General features: G+C 40.5%; 1 protein-coding gene across 1 annotated transcript in view; it reads right to left on the minus strand.

Annotated features, from left to right (window-relative positions):
• LOC137319599 (uncharacterized) overlaps positions 1-20,230 on the minus strand; it is a 91,207-nt gene extending 70,977 nt beyond the window's left edge. The window contains exons 1-7 of the mRNA XM_067981697.1: positions 20,118-20,230; positions 18,014-18,150; positions 17,785-17,893; positions 6,651-6,998; positions 5,452-5,619; positions 5,122-5,350; positions 3,366-3,499 (exon numbers count right to left, since the gene is read on the minus strand). Coding sequence (XP_067837798.1) covers positions 3,366-3,499; positions 5,122-5,350; positions 5,452-5,619; positions 6,651-6,998; positions 17,785-17,893; positions 18,014-18,150; positions 20,118-20,230 — 1,238 coding nt within the window. The remainder of the gene's footprint in view (positions 1-3,365; positions 3,500-5,121; positions 5,351-5,451; positions 5,620-6,650; positions 6,999-17,784; positions 17,894-18,013; positions 18,151-20,117) is intronic.
• Positions 20,231-22,509: the final 2,279 nt, after the last annotated feature.

Here is a 22,509-nt window from a genome sequence, read left to right on the forward strand (position 1 = left end):
CCCACCGGCAATATCAATCGTTATCGGGAATCCAGAGACGGTGCAAATATTTACAGGGGATCCAGCGATGGTACAAATATCTATCGGGGATCTAGAGACGGTACTAATATTTAGAGTGGATCCAGAGACAGTACTAATATTAACAGGGATCCAGAGACAGTACCAATATTTACAGGGAATCCGAAGACAGTAGTAATATTTCCAGGGGATCCAGAGACAGTACAAATATTTACAGGGGATCCAAGGACAGTACTCATATTAATAGGGGATCCAGTGACAGTACTAATATTTACAGGGATCCAGAGACGGCAAAAATATTTACAGGGGATCCAGAGATGGTACTAATATCTACAGTGGATCCAGATACAGTACAAATAATTACAGCGGATCCTGAGACAGTACTAACATTTACAGGGGATCCAGTGACGGTACTAATAATTACAGGGGATCCAGAGACAGTACTAATATTTAAAGGGTATCCAGAGACGGTTCTAATATTTACAGGGATCCAGAGACAGTGCTGATAATTAAAGGGGATCCAGAGACAGTACTAATATTTACAGGCGATCCTGAGACAGTACTGATAATTACAGGGGATCCAGAGACTGTACTAATATTTACAGGGGATCCAGAGACAGTACTAATATTTAGAGGGAATCCAGAGACTGTACTACCATTTACAGTGGATCCAAAGATAGTACTAATAATTACAGGGGATCCAAGGACAGTACTAAAATTAACAGTGGATCCAGAGACAGCACTAATATTTACAGCAGATCCAGTGACGGTACTAATATTTAGAGGGGATCCAGAGATAGTACTAATATTTACAGGGGATCCAGAGACGGTACTAATATTTACAGGCGATCCAGAGACGGTACTAATTTTTACAGTGGATCCAGAGACAGTATTAATATTTGCAGGGTTTCTAGAGATTCCACTATTCTTTGCACGAGTCCCAGAGGCAATATCAATCGTTATAGGGGGATCCAGAGACGGTGCAAATATTTACAGGGGATCCAGCGATGGTACTACTATCTATAGGGTATCGAGAGACGGTGCTAATATTTACAGGGTATCCAGTGACGGAACTAATATTTACAGGGGATCCAGAGCCGGTACTAATATTTACAGTGGATCCAGAGACAGCATTAATATTTGCTGGGTTTCCAGAGACTACACTATTATTTGCAAGATACCCAGAGACAATATCAATCGTTATAGGGGGATACAGAGACAGTACTAATAATTACAGGGGATCCAGTGACTGTACTAATATTTATAGGGGATCCAGTGACGGTACTAATATTTACAGGTGATCCAAGGACAGGACTAATATTAACAGGGGATCCAGAGATAGTACTAATATTTACAGGGGATCCAGTGACGGTACAAATATTTACAATGGAATCCAGAGACACTACTAATAATTACAGGGGATCCAGAGACTGCACTAATATTTACAGTGATCCAGAGACTGTACTAATATTTAAAAGGGATCCAGATTCTCTACTAATATTTACAGGGGATCCAGAGACTGTACTAATATTTAAAGGGGATCCAGAGACAGTACTAATAATTACAGGGGATCCAGAGACTGTACTAATATTTACAGGGGATCCAAAGACAGTAAGAATATTTACAGGGGATCCAGAGACAGTACTAATATTTACAGGGGATCCAGAGACAGTACTAATAATTACAGGTGATCCAGAGACTGTACTGATATTCACAGGGGATCCAAAGACAGTAGTAATATTGACAGGGGATCCAGAGACGGCACTAATATTTACAGGGGATCGAGAGACGGCACTAATATTTACAGGGGATCCTAAGACAGCACTAATATTTACAGGGAATCCAGGGACAGTCCAAATAATTACATTTGATCCAGAGACTGTACTAATATTTACAGGGATCCAGAGACTGTACTAATATTTAAAGGGGATCCAGATTCTGTTCTAATATTTACAGTGGGTCCAGAGACTGTACTAATATTTACAATGGATCCAGAGACAGTACTAATAATTACAGGGGATCCAGAGACTGTACTAATATTTATAGGGGATCCAGTGACGGTACTAATATTTACAGGTGATCCAAGGACAGGACTAATATTAACAGGGGATCCAGAGATAGTACTAATATTTACAGGGGATCCAGTGACGGTACAAATATTTACAATGGAATCCAGAGACACTACTAATAATTACAGGGGATCCAGAGACTGCACTAATATTTACAGTGATCCAGAGACTGTACTAATATTTAAAAGGGATCCAGATTCTCTACTAATATTTACAGGGGATCCAGAGACTGTACTAATATTTAAAGGGGATCCAGAGACAGTACTAATAATTACAGGGGATCCAGAGACTGTACTAATATTTACAGGGGATCCAAAGACAGTAAGAATATTTACAGGGGATCCAGAGACAGTACTAATATTTACAGGGGATCCAGAGACAGTACTAATAATTACAGGTGATCCAGAGACTGTACTGATATTTACAGGGGATCCAAAGACAGTAGTAATATTTACAGGGGATCCTAAGACAGTGCTAATAGTTACAGGGAATCCAGAGACAGTACTAATATTTCCAGGGGATCCAGAGAAAGTACGAACATCGACAGGGGAACTAGAGACGGTACTAATATTTACAGGTGATCCAGAAACGGTGCTAATATTTACAGGGCTTCCAAAGGCGGTACCAACATTTACAGGGGATCCAGAGACGGCACTAATATTTGCAGGGGATCCAGAGACGGCACTAATATTTACAGGGGATGCAGAGACGGCACTAATTTTTTACAGGGGATCTGGAGACAGTACTAATATTTACAGGGAATCCAGAGACTTTACTAATATTTACAGGGGATCCTAAGACAGTACTAATATTTACAGGTAATCCAGATACAGTACCAATAATTATAGGGGATCCAGACACTGTACTAATATTTACAGGGATCCAGAGGCTGTACTAATATGTAAAGGGGATCCAGATTCTGTACTAATATTTACAGTGGATTCAGAGACTGTACTAATATATACAGTGGATCCCGAGACAGTACTAATAATTACAGGGGATCCAAAGACAGTACTAATATTAAGAGGGGTTCCAGAGACAGTACTAATATTTACAGGGGATCCAGTGACGGTACTAATATGTAGAGGGGATCCAGAGACAGTACTAATATTTACAGGGGATCCAGAGACGGTACTAATATTTACAGGGGATCCAGAGACAGTATTTATATTTGCAGGGGATCCAGAGACAGTAATAATATTTACAGGGGATCCAGTGACGGTACAAATATTTACAGGGGATCCAGAGACGGAACTAATAATAACAGGGGATCCAGACACGGTACTAATATTTACAGTGGATCCAGAGACAGTATTAATATTTGCAGGCTTTCCAGAGGTTCCACTATTATTTGCAAGAGACCCAGAGACAATATCAATCGTTATAGGGGGATTCAGAGATGGTGCTAATATCTACAGGGGATCCAGAGACAGTACTAATATCTACAGGGGATCGAGAGACGGTATTAATATTTACAGTGGATCCAGGGACGGCACTAATATTTACAGGCGATCTAGAGACAGTACTAATATTTACTGGGAATCCAGAGACTGCACTAATATTTACAAGGGATCCTAAAACAGCACTAATATCTACAGGGAATCCAGAGACAGTACTAATAATTACAGGGGATCCAGAGACTGTACTAATATTTACAGGGATCCAGAGACTGCACTAATATTTAAAGGGGATCCAGATGCTGTACTAATATTTACAGGGGATCCAGACACTGTACTAATATTTACAGGGGATCCAGAGACAGTACTAATAATTACAGGGGATCCAGAGAATGTACTAATATTTACAGGGGATCCAAAGTCAGTAGTAATATTTACAGGGGATCCAGAGACAGTACTAATATTTAGAGGGGATACAAGGACAGTACTAATATTAACAGGGGTTCCAGAGACCGTACTAATATTTACAGTGGACCCAGTGACGGTACTAATATGTACAAGGGATCCAGAGACAGTACTGATATTTACAGGTGATCCAGAGACGGTACTAATATTTACAGGGGAACCAGAGACGGTACTAATATTTACAGTGGATCCAGAGAGTGTATTAATATTTGCAGGCTTTCCAGAGATTCCACTGTTATTTGCAAGAGACCGAGAGGCAATATCAATCATTATCGGGGGATCTAGATAAGGTGCAAATATTTACAGGGGATCCAGAGACGGTACTAATGTTTACAGGGATCCAGAGACGGGAAAAATATTTACAGGGGATCCAGAGACGGTACTAATATCTACAGTTGATCCAGAGACAGTATTAATATTTGCAGGGTTTCCAGAGATTACACTATTATTTTCAAGAGACCCAGAGACAATATCAATCGTTATAGGGTGTCCAGAGATGGTGCTAATATTTACAGGGGATCCTTAGACAGTACTAATATCTACGGGGAATCTAGAGACGGTACTAATATTTACAGGGAATCCAGAAACGGTGCTAATATTTACAGGGCTTCCAGAGTCGGTACCAATACTTACAGGGGATCCAGAGACGGCACTAATATTTACAGGGGATCCCTAGACAGTACTAATAGTTACAGGGAATCCAAAGACAGTACTAATAATTATAGGGGATCCAGAGTCTGTACTAATATTTGCAGGGATCCAGAGACTGTACTAATATTTAAAGGGGATCCAGATTCTGTACTAATATTTAAAGGGGATCCAGAGACTGGACTAATATTTACAGGGAATCCAGAGACTGTATTAATATTTACAGGGGATCCTAAGACAGTACTAATAGTTACAGGGAATCCAGAGACAGTACTAATAATTATAGGGGATCCAGAGACTGTACTAATATTTACAGGGGATCCAGAGACAGTACTAATATCTACAGGAGATCTAGAGACGGTACTAATATTTACAGGTGATCCAGAAACGGTGCTAAAATTTACAGGGTTTCCAGAGGCGGTACCAATATTTACAGGGGATCCAGAGACGGCACTAATATTTACAGGGGATCTAGAAACAGTGCTAATATTTACAGGGGATCCTAAGACAGTGCTAATAGTTACAGGGAATCCAGAGACAGTACTAATATTTCCAGGGGATCCAGAGAAAGTACGAACATCTACAGGGGATCTAGAGACGGTACCAATATTTACAGGTGATCCAGAAACGGTGCTAATATTTACAGGGCTTCGAAAGGCGGTACCAACATTTACAGGGGATCCAGAGACCGCAATACTATTGACAGGGGATCCAGAGACGGTACTACTATTTACAGTGGATCCAGAGACTGTACTAATATTTACAGGGGATCCTAAAACATTACTAATATTTACAGAGAATCCAGAGACAGTACTAATAATTACAAGGGATCCAGAGACTCTAATAATATTTACATGGATCCAGAGACTGTACTAATATTTAAAGGGGATCGAGAGTCTGCAGTTATATTTACAGGGGATCCAGAGACAGTACTAATAATGACAGGGGATACAGAGACAGCACTAATATTTACAGTGGATCCAAAGTCAGGAGTAATATTTGCAGGGTTTCCAGAGATTACACTATTATTTGCAAGAGACCCAGAGACAATATCAATCGTTGGAGGGGGATCCAGAGATGGTGTTAATATTTACAGGGGATCCAGAGACAGTACTAATATCTACAGGGGATCTAGAGACGGTACTAATATTTACTGGGGATCCAGAAACGGTGCTATTATTTACAGGGCTTCCAGAGGCGGTACAAATATTTATAGGGGATCCAGAGGCGGCACTAATATTTACAGGGGATCCTAAGACAGTACTAATAGTTACAGGGAATCCAGAGACAGTACTAATAATTATCGGGGATCCAGAGACTGTACTAATATTTGCAGGGATCCAGAGACTGTACTAATATTTAAAGGGGATCCAGATTCTGTCCTAATATTTACAGGGGATCCAGAGACTGTACGAATATTTGAAGGGGATCCAGAGACAGTACTAATAATTACTGGGTATCCAGAGACTGTACTAATATTTACAGGGGATCCAAAGACAGTCGTAATATTTACAGGGGATCCAGAGACAGTATTATTATTTACAGGGGATTCAAGGACAGTACTAATATTAACAGGGGATCCAGATATTGTACTAATATTTATAGAGGATCCAGTGACGGTACTAATATGTACATGTGATCCAGAGATAGTACTAATATTTACTGGGGATCCAGAGACAGTACTAATATTAACAGGGATCCAGAGACGCGAAAAATATTTACAGGGGATCCAGAAACGGTCCTAATATTTACAGTGGATCCAGAGACAGTATTAATATTTGCAGGGTTTCCAGAGATTACACTATTATTTGCAAGAGACCCAGAGACAATATCAATCGTTGGAGGGGGATCCAGAGATGGTGCTAATATTTACAGGGGATCCAGAGACAGTACTAATAGTTACAGGGATTCCAGAGACTGTATAAATATTTAAAGGGGATCCTGATTCTGTCCTAATATTTAGAGGGGATCCAGAGACTGTACGAATATTTAAAGGGGATCCAGAGACAGTACTAATAATTATCGGGGATCCAGAGACTGTACTAATATTTACAGGGATCCAGAGACTGTATAAATATTTAAAGGGGATCCTGATTCTGTCCTAATATTTAGAGGGGATCCAGAGACTGTACGAATATTTAAAGGGGATCCAGAGACAGTACTAATAATTACTGGGTATCCAGAGACTGTACTAATATTTACAGGGGATCCAGAGAAAGTACGAACATCTACAGGGGATCTAGAGACGGTACCAATATTTACAGGTGATCCAGAAACGGTGCTAATATTTACAGGGCTTCGAAAGGCGGTACCAACATTTACAGGGGATCCAGAGACCGCAATACTATTGACAGGGGATCCAGAGACGGTACTAATATTTACAGTGGATCCAGAGACTGTACTAATATTTACAGGGGATCCTAAAACAGTACGAATATTTACAGAGAATCCAGAGACAGTACTAATAATTACAAGGGATCCAGAGACTGTACTAATATTTAAAGGGGATCCAGATTCTGTACTAATATTTATAGAGGATCGAGAGACTGCACTTATATTTACAGGGGATCCAGAGACAGTACTAATAATGACAGGGGATACAGAGACAGTACTAATATTTACAGTGGATCCAAAGTCAGGAGTAATATTTACAGGGGATCCAGAGACAGTACTAATATTAACAGGGGATCCAGAGACAGTACTAATATTTACAGGGGATCCAGTGACGGTACTAATATGTACAGGGAATCCAGAGACAGCACTAATATTTAAAGGGGATCCAGAGACGGTACTAATATTTACAGGGGATCCAGAGACGGTACTAATATTTACAGTGGATCCAGAGAGAGTATTAATATGTTCAGGTTTTCCAGAGATTCCACTATTATTTCCAAGAGACCCAGAGGCAATATCAATCGTTATAGGTGGATCGAGAGACGGTGCAAATATTTTCAGGGGATCCAGAGACAGTACTAATATTAACAGGGATCCAGAGACGCGAAAAATATTTACAGGGGATCCAGAAACGGTCCTAATATTTACAGTGGATCCAGAGACAGTATTAATATTTGCAGGGTTTCCAGAGATTACACTATTATTTGCAAGAGACCCAGAGACAATATCAATCGTTGGAGGGGGATCCAGAGATAGTACTAATACTAACTGGGATCCAGAGACGCGAAAAATATTTACAGGGGATCCAGAAACGGTCCTAATATTTACAGGGGATCCAGAGACAGTACTAATATCTACAGGGGATCTAGAGACGGTACTAATATTTACTGGGGATCCAGAAACGGTGCTATTATTTAGAGGGCTTCCAGAGGCGGTACAAATATTTACAGGGGATCCAGAGACGGCACTAATATTTACAGGGGTTCCTAAGACAGTACTAATAGTTACAGGGAATCCAGAGACAGTACTAATAATTATCGGGGATCCAGAGACTGTACTAATATTTACAGGGATCCAGAGACTGTACTAACATTTAAAGGGGATCCAGATTCTGTCCTAATATTTACAGGGGATCCAGAGACTGTACGAATATTTAAAGGGGATCCAGAGACAGTACTAATAATTACTGGGTATCCAGAGACTGTACTAATATTTACAGGGGATCCAAAGACAGTAGTAATATTTACAGGGGATCCAGAGACAGTATTATTATTTACAGGGGATTCAAGGACAGTTCTAATATTAACAGGGGATCCAGATATTGTACTAATATTTTCAGGGGATCCAGTGACGGTATTAATATGTACATGTGATCCAGAGATCGTACGAATATTGACAGGGGATCCAGAGACAGTACTAATATTAACAGGGATCCAGAGACGCGAAAAATATTTAAAGGGGATCCAGAAACGGTCCTAATATTTACAGTGGATCCAGAGACAGTATTAATATTTGCAGGGTTTCCAGAGATTACAGTATTATTTGTAAGAGACCCAGAGACAATATCAATCGTTGGAGGGGGATCCAGAGATGGTGCTAATATTTACAGGGGATCCAGAGACAGTACTAATATCTACAGGGGATCTAGAGACGGTACTAATATTTACTGGGGATCCAGAAACGGTGCTATTATTTACAGGGCTTCCAGAGGCGGTACAAATATTTACAGGGGATCCAGAGACGGCACTAATATTTACAGGGGATCCTAAGACAGTACTAATAGTTACAGGGAATCCAGAGTCAGTACTAATAATTATCGGGGATCCAGAGACTGTACTAATATTTACAGGGATCCAGAGACTGTATTAATATTTAAAGGGGATCCAGATTCTGTCCTAATATTTACAGGGGATCCAGAGACTGTACGAATATTTAAAGGAGATCCAGAGACAGTACTAATAATTACTGGGTATCCAGAGACGGTACTAATATTTACAGGGGATCCAAAGACAGTAGTAATATTTACAGGGGATCCAGAGACAGTATTATTATTTACAGGGGATTCAAGGACAGTTCTAATATTAACAGGGGATCCAGATATTGTACTAATATTTTTGGGGATCCAGTGACGGTACTAATATGTACATGTGATCCAGAGATAGTACTAATATTTACAGGTGATCCAGAGACTGTACTAATATTTACAGGGGATCCAGAGACGGTACTAATATTTAAAGTGGATCCAGAGACAGTATGAATATTTGCTGGGTTTGCAGAGATTCCACTATTATTTGCAAGAGACACAGAGGCAATATCAATCGTTTTTGGGGGATCCAGAGACGGCGCAAATATTTACAGGGGATCCAGAAACGGTACTAATATCTGCAGGTGATCAAGAGACGGTACTAATATTTAGAGGGCTTCCAGAGACGGTACCAATATTTAAAGGGGATCCAGAGACAGTGCTAATATTTACAGGGGATCCAGTGACTGAACTAATATTTACAGGGGATCCGGAGACGGTACTAATATTTACAGGGGATCCAGTGACTATACTAATATTTACAGGGGATCCAGAGACAGTACTAATATTTAAAGGGGATCCAGAGACTGTACTAATATTTAAAGGGGATCCAGATTCTGTCCTAATATTTACAGGGGATCCAGAGACTGTACGAATATTTAAAGGGGATCCAGAGACAGTACTAATAATTACTGGGTATCCAGAGACTGTACTAATATTTACAGGGGATCCAAAGACAGTCGTAATATTTACAGGGGATCCAGAGACAGTATTATTATTTACAGGGGATTCAAGGACAGTTCTAATATTAACAGGGGATCCAGATATTGTACTAATATTTACAGGGGATCCAGTGACGGTACTAATATGTACATGTGATCCAGAGATAGTACTAATATTTACAGGGGATCCAGAGACAGTACTAATATTAACAGGGATCCAGAGACGCGAAAAATATTTAAAGGGGATCCAGAAACGGTCCTAATATTTACAGTGGATCCAGAGACAGTATGAATATTTGCTGGGTTTGCAGAGATTCCACTATTATTTGCAAGAGACACAGAGGCAATATCAATCGTTTTTGTGGGATCCAGAGACGGCGCAATATTTACAGGGGATCCAGAAACGGTACTAATATCTGCAGGTGATCAAGAGACGGTACTAATATTTAGAGGGCTTCCAGAGACGGTACCAATATTTAAAGGGGATCCAGAGACAGTGCTAATATTTACAGGGGATCCAGTGACTGAACTAATATTTACAGGGGATCCGGAGACGGTACTAATATTTACAGGGGATCCAGTGACTATACTAATATTTACAGGGGATCCAGAGACAGTACTAATATTTAAAGGGGATCCAGAGACGGTACTGATATTTACAGGCGATCCAGACACGGTACTAATATTTACATTGGATCCAGAGACAGTATTAATATTTGCATGGTTTCCAGAGATTCCACTGTTATTTACAAGAGACCCAGAGACAATTTCAATCTTTATCGGGGCATCCAGAGATGGTGCTAATATTTACAGGTGATCCAGAGACATTACTAATATTTACAGTGGATCCAGAAACGGTCCTAATATTTACAGGGCTTCCAGAGGCGGTACCAATATTTACAGAGGATCCAGAGACGGCACGAATATTTACAGGGGATCCAGAGGCGGTACTAATATTTACAGTGGATCCAGAGATGGCAGCAATATTTACAGGGGATCCAGAGACAGTACTTATATTTACAGGGAATCCAGAGACTGTACTGATATTTACAGTGCATCGTAAAACAGTACTAATATTTACAGGCAATCCAGAGACAGTACTAATAATTACAGGGGATCCAGAGACGGTACTATTATTTACAGGGATCCAGAGACTGTACTAATATTTCAAGGGTATCCAGATTCTGTACCAGTATTTACATGGGATCCAGAGACTGTACTAATATTTACAGGGGATCCAGAGACAGTACTCATAATTACAGGGGATGCAGAGACTCTACTAATATTTACAGGGGATCCAGAGTCAGTAGTAATATTTGCAGGGGATCCAGAGACAGTACTCATAATTACAGCGGATGCAGAGACTGTACTAATATTTACAGGGGATCCAAAGTCAGTAGTAATATTTGCAGGGTATCCAGAGACGGTACTAATATTTACAGGGGATCCAGAGACGGTACTAATATTTACAGTGGATCCAGAGAGAGTATTAATATGTTCAGGTTTTCCAGAGATTCCACTATTATTTCCAAGAGACCCAGAGGCAATATCAATCGTTATAGGTGGATCGAGAGACGGTGCAAATATTTTCAGGGGATCCAGAGACAGTACTAATATTAACAGGGATCCAGAGACGCGAAAAATATTTACAGGGGATCCAGAAACGGTCCTAATATTTACAGTGGATCCAGAGACAGTATTAATATTTGCAGGGTTTCCAGAGATTACACTATTATTTGCAAGAGACCCAGAGACAATATCAATCGTTGGAGGGTGATCCAGAGAAAATACTAATACTAACAGGGATCCAGGGACGCGAAAAATATTTACAGGGGATCCAGAAACGGTCCTAATATTTACAGGGGATCCAGAGACAGTACTAATATCTACAGGGGATCTAGAGACGGTACTAATATTTACTGGGGATCCAGAAACGGTGCTATTATTTACAGGGCTTCCAGAGGCGGTACAAATATTTACAGGGGATCCAGAGACGGCACTAATATTTACAGGGGATCCTAAGACAGTACTAATAGTTACAGGGAATCCAGAGTCAGTACTAATAATTATCGGGGATCCAGAGACTGTACTAATATTTACAGGGATCCAGAGACTGTATTAATATTTAAAGGGGATCCAGATTCTGTCCTAATATTTACAGGGGATCCAGAGACTGTACGAATATTTAAAGGGGATCCAGAGACAGTACTAATAATTACTGGGTATCCAGAGACGGTATTAATATTTACAGGGGATCCATAGACAGTAGTAATATTTACAGGGGATCCAGAGACAGTATTATTATTTACAGGGGATTCAAGGACAGTTCTAATATTAACAGGGGATCCAGATATTGTACTAATATTTATAGGGGATCCAGTGACGGTACTAATATGTACATGTGATCCAGAGATAGTACTAATATTTACAGGTGATCCAGAGACTGTACTAATATTTACAGGGGATCCAGAGACGGTACTAATATTTACAGTGGATCCAGAGACAGTATGAATATTTGCTGGGTTTGCAGAGATTCCACTATTATTTGCAAGAGACACAGAGGCAATATCAATCGTTTTTGGGGGATCCAGAGACGGCGCAAATATTTACAGGGGATCCAGAAACGGTACTAATATCTGCAGGTGATCAAGAGACGGTACTAATATTTACAGGGCTTCCAGAGACGGTACCAATATTTAAAGGGGATCCAGAGACAGTGCTAATATTTACAGGGGATCCAGTGACTGAACTAATATTTACAGGGGATCCGGAGACGGTACTAATATTTACAGGGGATCCAGTGACTATACTGATATTTACAGGGGATCCAGAGACAGTACTAATATTTAAAGGGGATCCAGAGACTGTACTAATATTTAAAGGGGAACCAGATTCTGTCCTAATATTTACAGTGGATCCAGAGACTGTACCATTATTTAAAGGGGATCCAGAGACAGTACTAATAATTACTGGGTATCCAGAGACTGAACTAATATTTACAGGGGATCCAAAGACAGTAGTAATATTTACAGGGGATCCAGAGACAGTATTATTATTTACAGGGGATTCAAGGACAGTTCTAATATTAACAGGGGATCCAGATATTGTACTAATATTTACAGGGGATCCAGTGACGGTACTAATATGTACATGTGATCCAGAGATAGTACTAATATTTACAGGGGATCCAGAGACAGTACTAATATTAACAGGGATCCAGAGACGCGAAAAATATTTAAAGGGGATCCAGAAACGGTCCTAATATTTACAGTGGATCCAGAGACAGTATGAATATTTGCTGGGTTTGCAGAGATTCCACTATTATTTGCAAGAGACACAGAGGCAATATCAATCGTTTTTGTGGGATCCAGAGACGGCGCAATATTTACAGGGGATCCAGAAACGGTACTAATATCTGCAGGTGATCAAGAGACGGTACTAATATTTAGAGGGCTTCCAGAGACGGTACCAATATTTAAAGGGGATCCAGAGACAGTGCTAATATTTACAGGGGATCCAGTGACTGAACTAATATTTACAGGGGATCCGGAGACGGTACTAATATTTACAGGGGATCCAGTGACTATACTAATATTTACAGGGGATCCAGAGACAGTACTAATATTTAAAGGGGATCCAGAGACGGTACTGATATTTACAGGCGATCCAGACACGGTACTAATATTTACATTGGATCCAGAGACAGTATTAATATTTGCATGGTTTCCAGAGATTCCACTGTTATTTACAAGAGACCCAGAGACAATTTCAATCTTTATCGGGGCATCCAGAGATGGTGCTAATATTTACAGGTGATCCAGAGACATTACTAATATTTACAGTGGATCCAGAAACGGTCCTAATATTTACAGGGCTTCCAGAGGCGGTACCAATATTTACAGAGGATCCAGAGACGGCACGAATATTTACAGGGGATCCAGAGGCGGTACTAATATTTACAGTGGATCCAAAGATGGCAGAAATATTTACAGGGGATCCAGAGACAGTACTTATATTTACAGGGAATCCAGAGACTGTACTGATATTTACAGTGCATCCTAAAACAGTACTAATATTTACAGGCAATCCAGAGACAGTACTAATAATTACAGGGGATCCAGAGACGGTACTATTATTTACAGGGATCCAGAGACTGTACTAATATTTCAAGGGTATCCAGATTCTGTACCAGTATTTACATGGGATCCAGAGACTGTACTAATATTTACAGGGGATCCAGAGACAGTACTCATAATTACAGGGGATGCAGAGACTCTACTAATATTTACAGGGGATCCAAAGTCAGTAGTAATATTTGCAGGGGATCCAGAGACAGTACTCATAATTACAGCGGATGCAGAGACTGTACTAATATTTACAGGGGATCCAAAGTCAGTAGTAATATTTGCAGGGTATCCAGAGACAGTACTAATATATACAGGGCATCCAAGGACAGTACTAATATTAACAGGGGATCCTGAGACAGTACTAATATTTACAGGGGATCCAGTGACGGTACTAATATGTGCAGGGGATCCAGAGACAGTACTAATATTTACAGGGGATCCAGAGAGAGGATTAATATTTGCAGGGTTTCCAGAGATTCCACTATTCTTTGCAAGAGACCCAGAGGCAATATCAATAGTTATAGGGGGATCCAGAGACGGTGCAAATATTTACAGGGGATCCAGGGACGGTACTAATATTTACAGGGGTTCCAGACACTGTATTAATATTTAAAGGGATCCAGAGACGGGAAAAATAATAACAGGGGATCCAGAGACGGTACTAATATTTACAGTGGATCCAGAGATAGTGCTAATATCTACAGGGGATCCAGAGACGGTGCAAATATTTACAGGGAATCCAGAGACGGTACTAATATTTCCAGGGGATCCAGAGACTGTACTAATATTTACAGGGGATCCAGAGACGGGCAAAATATTTACAGGGGATCCAGAGACAGTACTAATATCGACAGGCAATCCAGAGACAGTACGAATAATTACAGGGCATCCAGAGACTGTACTATTATTTACAGGGATCCAGAGACTGTACCAATATTTAAAGGGGATCCAGATTCTCTACTAGTATTTACATGGGATCCAGAGACTGTACTAATATTTGCAGGGGATCCAGAGACAGTACTATTAATTACAGGGGATCCAGAGACTGTCCTAATATTTACAGGGGATCCAAAGTCAGCAGTAATATTTGCAGGGGATCCAGAGACAGTACTGATATTTACAGGGGATCCAAGGGCAGCACTAATATTAACAGGGGATCCAGAGACAGTACTAATATTTACAGGGGATCCAGTGACGGTATTAATATAGAGTCATAGAGTTATGCAGCACGGATAGCGGCCCTTCGGGCCATCGTGTCCTCGGCGGCCATCAGCCCTGTCTCCTCTAATCCCATATTCCAGCATTTGGTCCGTAGCCTTGTATGCTATGGCATTTCAAGTGCTCATCCAAATGCTTCTTGAATGTTGTGAGGGTTCCTGCCTCCACAACCCTTTCAGGCAGTGAGTTCCAGACTCCAACCACCCTCTGGGTGAAAAAGTTCTTTCTCAAATCCCCTCTAAACCTCCCGCCTTTTACCTTGAATCTATGTCCCCTTGTTATAGAACCCTCAACGAAGGGAAACAGCTCCTTAGTATCCATCCTATCTGTGCCCCTCATAATTTTGTACACCTCAATCATGTCCCCCCTCAGCCTCCTCTGCTCCAAGGAAAACAAACCCAATCTTCCCAGTCTCTCTTCATAGCTGAAGCGCTCCAGCCCTGGTAACATCCTAGTGAATCTCCTCTGCACCCTCTCCAAAGCGATCACATCCTTCCGTAGTGTGGCGACCAGAACTGCACACAGTACTCCAGCTGTGGCCTAACCAGTGTTTTATACAGCTCCATCATAACCTCCTTGCTCTTATATTCTATGCCTCGGCTAATAAAGGCAAGTATCCCATATGCCTTCTTTACCACCTTATCTACCTGTTCCGCCGCCTTCAGGGATCTGTGAACTTGCACACCAAGATCCCTCTGACCCTCTGTCTTGCCTAGGGTCCTCCCATTCATTGTGTATTCCCTTGCCTTGTTAGTCCCTCAAAAGTGCATCATCTCGCACTTTTCCGGGTTAAATTCCATTTGCCACTGTTCCGCCCATCTGACCAACCCATCTATATCGTCCTGCAGACTGAGGCTATCCTCCTCGCTATTTACCACCCTACCAATTTTTGTATCGTCAGCGAACTTACTGATCATACCTTTTACATTCATATCCAAGTCATTAATGTAGACCACAAACAGCAAGGGACCCAGAGACTTACCAATATTTACGGGGGATCCAGAGACGGTACCAATATTTACAGTGGATCCAGAGAGAGGATTAATATTTGCAAGGTTTCCAGAGATTCCACTATTATTTGCAAGAGACCCAGAGGCAATATCAATCGTTATAGGGGGATCCAGAGACGGTGCAAATATTTACAGGGGATCCAGGGACGGTCCTAATATTTACATGGGTTCCAGACACAGTATTAATATTTAAAGGGATCCAGGGACGGGAAAAATATTTACAGGGGATCCAGAGACGGTCCTAATATTTACAGTGGATCCAGAGACAGTATTGATATTTGCAGGGTTTCCAGAGATTACACTATTATTTGCAAGAGACCCAGAAACAATATCAATTGTTATAGGGGGATCCAGAGATGGTGCCAATATTTACAGGGGATCCAGAGACAGTGCTAATATCTACAGGGGATCTAGAGACGGTACTAATATTTACAGGGAATCCAGAGACTGTACTAATATTTAGAGGAGATCCTAAGACAGTACTGATAGTTGCAGGGAATCCAGAGACAGTACTAATAATTTTCGGGGATCCAGAGACTGTACTAATATTTACAGGGATCCAGAGACTGTACTAATATTTAAAGGGGATCCAGATTCTGTACTAATATTTACAGGGGATCCAGAGACTGTACTAATAGTTGCAGGGAATCCAGAGACAGTACTAATAATTATAGGGGAACCAGAGACTGTACGAATATTTAGAGGGTTCCAGAGACTGTAGTAATATTTAAAGAGAATCCAGATTCTGTACTAATATTTACAGGGGATCCAGAGACTGTACTAATAATTACAGGGGATCCAGAGACTGTACCAATATTTACAGGGAATCCAAAGACAGTAGTAATATTTACAGGGGCTCCAGAGACAGTGCTAATATTTACAGGGGATCCAGTGACAGTACTAATATGTACAGGGGATGCAGAGACAGTACTAATATTTACAGGGGATCCAGAGACGGTACTAATATTTACAGGGGATCCAGAGACGGTACTAATATTTACAGTGGATCCAGAGAGAGTATTAATATTTGTAGGCTTTCCAAGAGTTTCCACTATTATTTGCAAGAGACCCAGAGGCAATATCAATCGTTATAGGGGGATCCAGAGACGGTGCAAATATTTACAGGGGATCCAGAGACAGTGCTAATATCTACAGGGGATCTAGAGACGGTACTGATATTTACAGGGAATCCAGAGACTGTACTAATATTTAGAGGAGATCCTAAGACAGTACTAATTGTTGCAGGGAATCCAGAGACAGTATTAATAATTATAGGGGATCCAGAGACTGTACTAATATTTACACGGATCCAGAGACTGTACTAATATGTACAGGGGATCTAGTGACGGTACTAATATGTACAGGTGATGCAGAGACAGCACTAATATTTACAGGGGATCCAGAGACGGTACTAATATTTACAGGGGATCCAGAGACGGTACTTATATTTACAGTGGATCCAGAGAGAATATTAATATTTGCAGGCTTTCCAAGAGATTCCACTATTATTTGCTGGAGACCCAGAGGCAATATCAATCGTTATAGGGGGATCCAGAGACGGTGCAAATATTTACAGGGAATCCAGAGACGGTACGAATATTTAAAGGGGATCCAGACACCGTATTAACATTTAATGGGATCCAGAGACGGGAAAAATATTTACAGGGGATCCAGAGACGGAATTAATACTTACAGTGGATCCAGAGACAGTATTAATATTTGCAGGGTTTCCGAGATTACAATATTATTTGCAAGAGACCCAGAGACAATATCAATCGTTATAGGGGGATCCAGAAATGGTGCTAATATTTACAGGGGATCCAGAGACAGTACTAATATCTACAGGAGATCTAGAGACGGTACTAATATTTACAGGGAATCCAGAAACGGTGCTCATATTACAGGGCTTCCAGAGGCGGTACCAATATTTACAGGGGATCCAGAGACGGCACTAATATTTATAGGGGATTCAGAGACGGTACCAATATTTTCAAGGGATCCGGAGACGGCACTAATATTTACAGGGGATCTAGAGACAGCACTAATATTTACAAGGAATCTAGAGACAGTACGAATATTTACAGTGGATCCTGAGACAGTACTAATAGTTACAGGGAATCTAGAGACAGTACTAATAATTATAGGGGATCCAGAGACTGTACTAATATTTATAGGGATCCAGAGACTGTACTAATATTTAAAGGGGATCCAGATACTGTACTAATATTTACAGGGGATCCAGAGGCTGTACTAATATTTACAGGGGATCCAGATACATTACTAATAATTACAGTGGATACAGAGACTGTACTAATATTTACAGGGATACAAAGACAGTAGTAATATTTACACGGGAACCAGAGACATTACTAATATTTACAGAGGATCCAAGGACACTACTAACATTAACAGGGGATCCAGAGACAGTACTAATATTTACAGGGGATCCAGTGACGGTACTAATATGTACAGGGGATGCAGATCTGTACTAATATTTACAGGGATCCAGAGACTGTACTAATATTTAAAGGGGATCCAGATACTGTACTAATATTTGCAGGGGATCCAGAGACTGTACTAATATTTACAGGGGATCTAGAGACGGTACTAATATTTACAGGGGATCCAGAAACGATCCTAATATTTACAGGGCTTCCAGAGGCGGTACCAATATTTACAGAGGATCCAGAGACGGCACTGATATTTACAGGGGATCCAGAGACGGTACTAATATTTACAGTGGATCCAGAGACGGCACCAATATTTACAGGGGATCTAGAGACAGTACTAATATTTACAGTGAATCCAGAGACTGTACTTATATTTACAGGGGATCCAAAAACAGTACTAATATTTACAGGCAATCCAGAGACAGTACTAATAATTAGAGGGGATCCAGAGACTGTACTATTATTTACTGGGATCCAGAGACTGTACTGATATTTAAAGGGGATCCAAATTCTGTACTAGTATTTACATGCGATCCAGAGACTGTCCTAATATTTACAGGGGATCCAAAGACAGCAGTAATATTTGCAGGGGATCCAGAGACAGTACTAATATTTACAGGGGATCCAAGGACAGTACTCATATTAACAGGGGATCCAGAGACAGTACTAATATTTACAGGGGATCCAGTGACGGTACTAATATGTACATCGGATCCAGAGACAGTACTAATATTTACGGGGGATCCAGAGACGGTACCAATATTTACAGTGGATCCAGAGAGAGGATTAATATTTGCAAGGTTTCCAGAGATTCCACTATTATTTGCAAGAGACCCAGAGGCAATATCAATCGTTATAGGGGGATCCAGAGATGGTGCTAATATTTACAGGTGATCCAGAGGCAGTGCTAATATCTACAGGGCATCTAGAGACGGTACTAATATTTACAGGGAATCCAGAGACTGTACTAATATTTAGAGAGGATCCTAAGACAGTACTAATAGTGCAGGGAATCCAGAGACAGTACTAATAATTATAGGAGATCCAGAGACTGTACTAATATTTAGAGAGGATCCGAAGACAGTACTAATAGTTGCAGGGAATCCAGAGACAGTACTAATAATTATAGGGGATCCAGAGACTGTACTAATATTTACAGGGATCCAGAGACTGTACTAATATTTAAAGGGGATCCAGATACTGTACTAATATTTGCAGGGGATCCTGAGACTGTACTAATATTTACAGGGGATCTAGAGACGGTACTAATATTTACAGGGGATCCAGAAACGATCCTAATATTTACAGGGCTTCCAGAGGCGGTACCAATATTTACAGAGGATCCAGAGACGGCACTGATATTTACAGGGGATCCAGAGACGGTACTAATATTTACAGTGGATCCAGAGACGGCACCAATATTTACAGGGGATCTAGAGACAGTACTAATATTTACAGTGAATCCAGAGACTGTACTTATATTTACAGGGGATCCAAAAACAGTACTAATATTTACAGGCAATCCAGAGACAGTACTAATAATTAGAGGGGATTCAGAGACTGTACTATTATTTACAGGGATCCAGAGACTGTACTAATATTTAAAGGGGATCCAGATTCTGTACTAGTATTTACATGCGATCCAGAGACTGTACTAATATTTGCAGGGGATCCAGAGACAGTACTCATAATTACAGGGGATCCAGAGACTGTCCTAATATTTACAGGGGATCCAAAGACAGCAGTAATATTTGCAGGGGATCCAAGGACAGTACTAATATTAACAGGGGATCCAGAGACAGTACTAATATTTACAGGGGATCCAGTGACGGTACTAATATGTACATGGGATCCAGAGACAGTACTAATATTTACGGGGGATCCATAGACGGTACCAATATTTACAGTGGATCCAGAGAGAGGATTAATATTTGCAAGGTTTCCAGAGATTCCACTATTATTTGCAAGAGACCCAGAGGCAATATCAATCGTTATAGGGGTATCCAGAGATGGTGCTAATATTTACAGGGGATCCAGAGGCAGTGCTAATATCTACAGGGCATCTAGAGACGGTACTAATATTTACAGGGAATCCAGAGACTGTACTAATATTTAGAGAGGATCCTAAGACAGTACTAATAGTTGCAGGGAATCCAGAGACAGTACTAATAATTATAGGGGATCCAGAGACTGTACTAATATTTACAGGGATCTAGAGTCGGTACTAATATTCAAAGGGGATCCAGATTCTGTACTAATATTTACAGGGTATCCAGAGACTGTACTAATAGTTGCAGGGAATCCAGAGACAGTACTAATAATTATAGGGGATCCAGAGACTGTACTAATATTTACAGGGTTACAAAGACAGTAGTAATATTTACATGGGAACCAGAGACATTACTAATATTTACAGGGGATCCAAGGACAGTACTAACATTAACAGGGGATCCAGAGACAGTACTAATATTTACAGGGGATCCAGTGACGGTACTAATATGTACAGGGGATGCAGATCTGTACTAATATTTACAGGGTTCCAGAGACTGTACTAATATTTAAAGGGGATCCAGATACTGTACTAATATTTGCAGGGGATCCAGAGACTGTACTAATATTTACAGGGGATCTAGAGACGGTACTAATATTTACAGGGGATCCAGAAACGATCCTAATATTTAGAGGGCCTCCAGAGGCGGTACCAATATTTACAGAGGATCCAGAGACGGCACTGATATTTACAGGGGATCCAGAGACAGTACTAATATTTACAGTGGATCCAGAGACGGCACCAATATTTCCAGGGGATCTAGAGACAGTACTAATATTTACAGTGAATCCAGAGACTGTACTAATATTTATATGGGTGCCAGACACAGTATTAATATTTGAAGGGATCCAGAGACGGGAAAAATATTGACAGGGGATCCAGAGACGGTACTAATATTTACAGTGGATCCAGAGACAGTATTGATATTTGCAGGGTTTCCAGAGATTACACTATTATTTGCAAGAGACCCAGAAACAATATCAATTGTTATAGGGGGATCCAGAGATGGTGCTAATATTTACAGGGGATCCAGAGGCAGTGCTAATATCTACAGGGCATCTAGAGACGGTACTAATATTTACAGGGAATCCAGAGACTGTACTAATATTTAGAGAGGATCCTAAGACAGTACTAATAGTTGCAGGGAATCCAGAGACAGTACTAATAATTATAGGGGATCCAGAGACTGTACTAATATTTACAGGGATCCAGAGACGGTACTAATATTTAAAGGGGATCCAGATTCTGTACTAATATTCACAGGGTATCCAGAGACTGTACTAATAGTTGCAGGGAATCCAGAGACAGTACTAATATTTACAGGGTTACAAAGACAGTAGTAATAATTACATGGGAACCAGAGACATTACTAATATTTACAGGGGATCCAAGGACAGTACTAACATTAACAGGGGATCCAGAGACAGTACTAATATTTACAGGGGATCCAGTGACGGTACTAATATGTACAGGGGATGCAGATCTGTACTAATATTTACAGGGATCCAGAGACTGTACTAATATTTAAAGGGGATCCTGATTCTGTACTAGTATTTACATGGGATCCAGAGACTGTATTAATATTTACAGGGGATCTAGAGACTGTACTAATATTTACAGGGGATCCAGAAACGATCCTAATATTTAGAGGGCCTCCAGAGGCGGTACCAATATTTACAGAGGATCCAGAGACGGCACTGATATTTACAGGGGATCCAGAGACAGTACTAATATTTACAGTGGATCCAGAGACGGCACCAATATTTACAGGGGATCTAGAGACAGTACTAATATTTACAGTGAATCCAGAGACTGTACTAATATTTACAGGAGATCCAAAAACAGTACTAATATTTACAGGCAATCCAGAGACAGTACTAATAATTACAGGGGATCCAGAGACTGTACTATTATTTAC

Source organism: Heptranchias perlo, unplaced genomic scaffold (genome assembly GCF_035084215.1).
Source record: "Heptranchias perlo isolate sHepPer1 unplaced genomic scaffold, sHepPer1.hap1 HAP1_SCAFFOLD_88, whole genome shotgun sequence".
In the NCBI taxonomy this organism is placed as follows: domain Eukaryota; kingdom Metazoa; phylum Chordata; class Chondrichthyes; order Hexanchiformes; family Hexanchidae; genus Heptranchias; species Heptranchias perlo.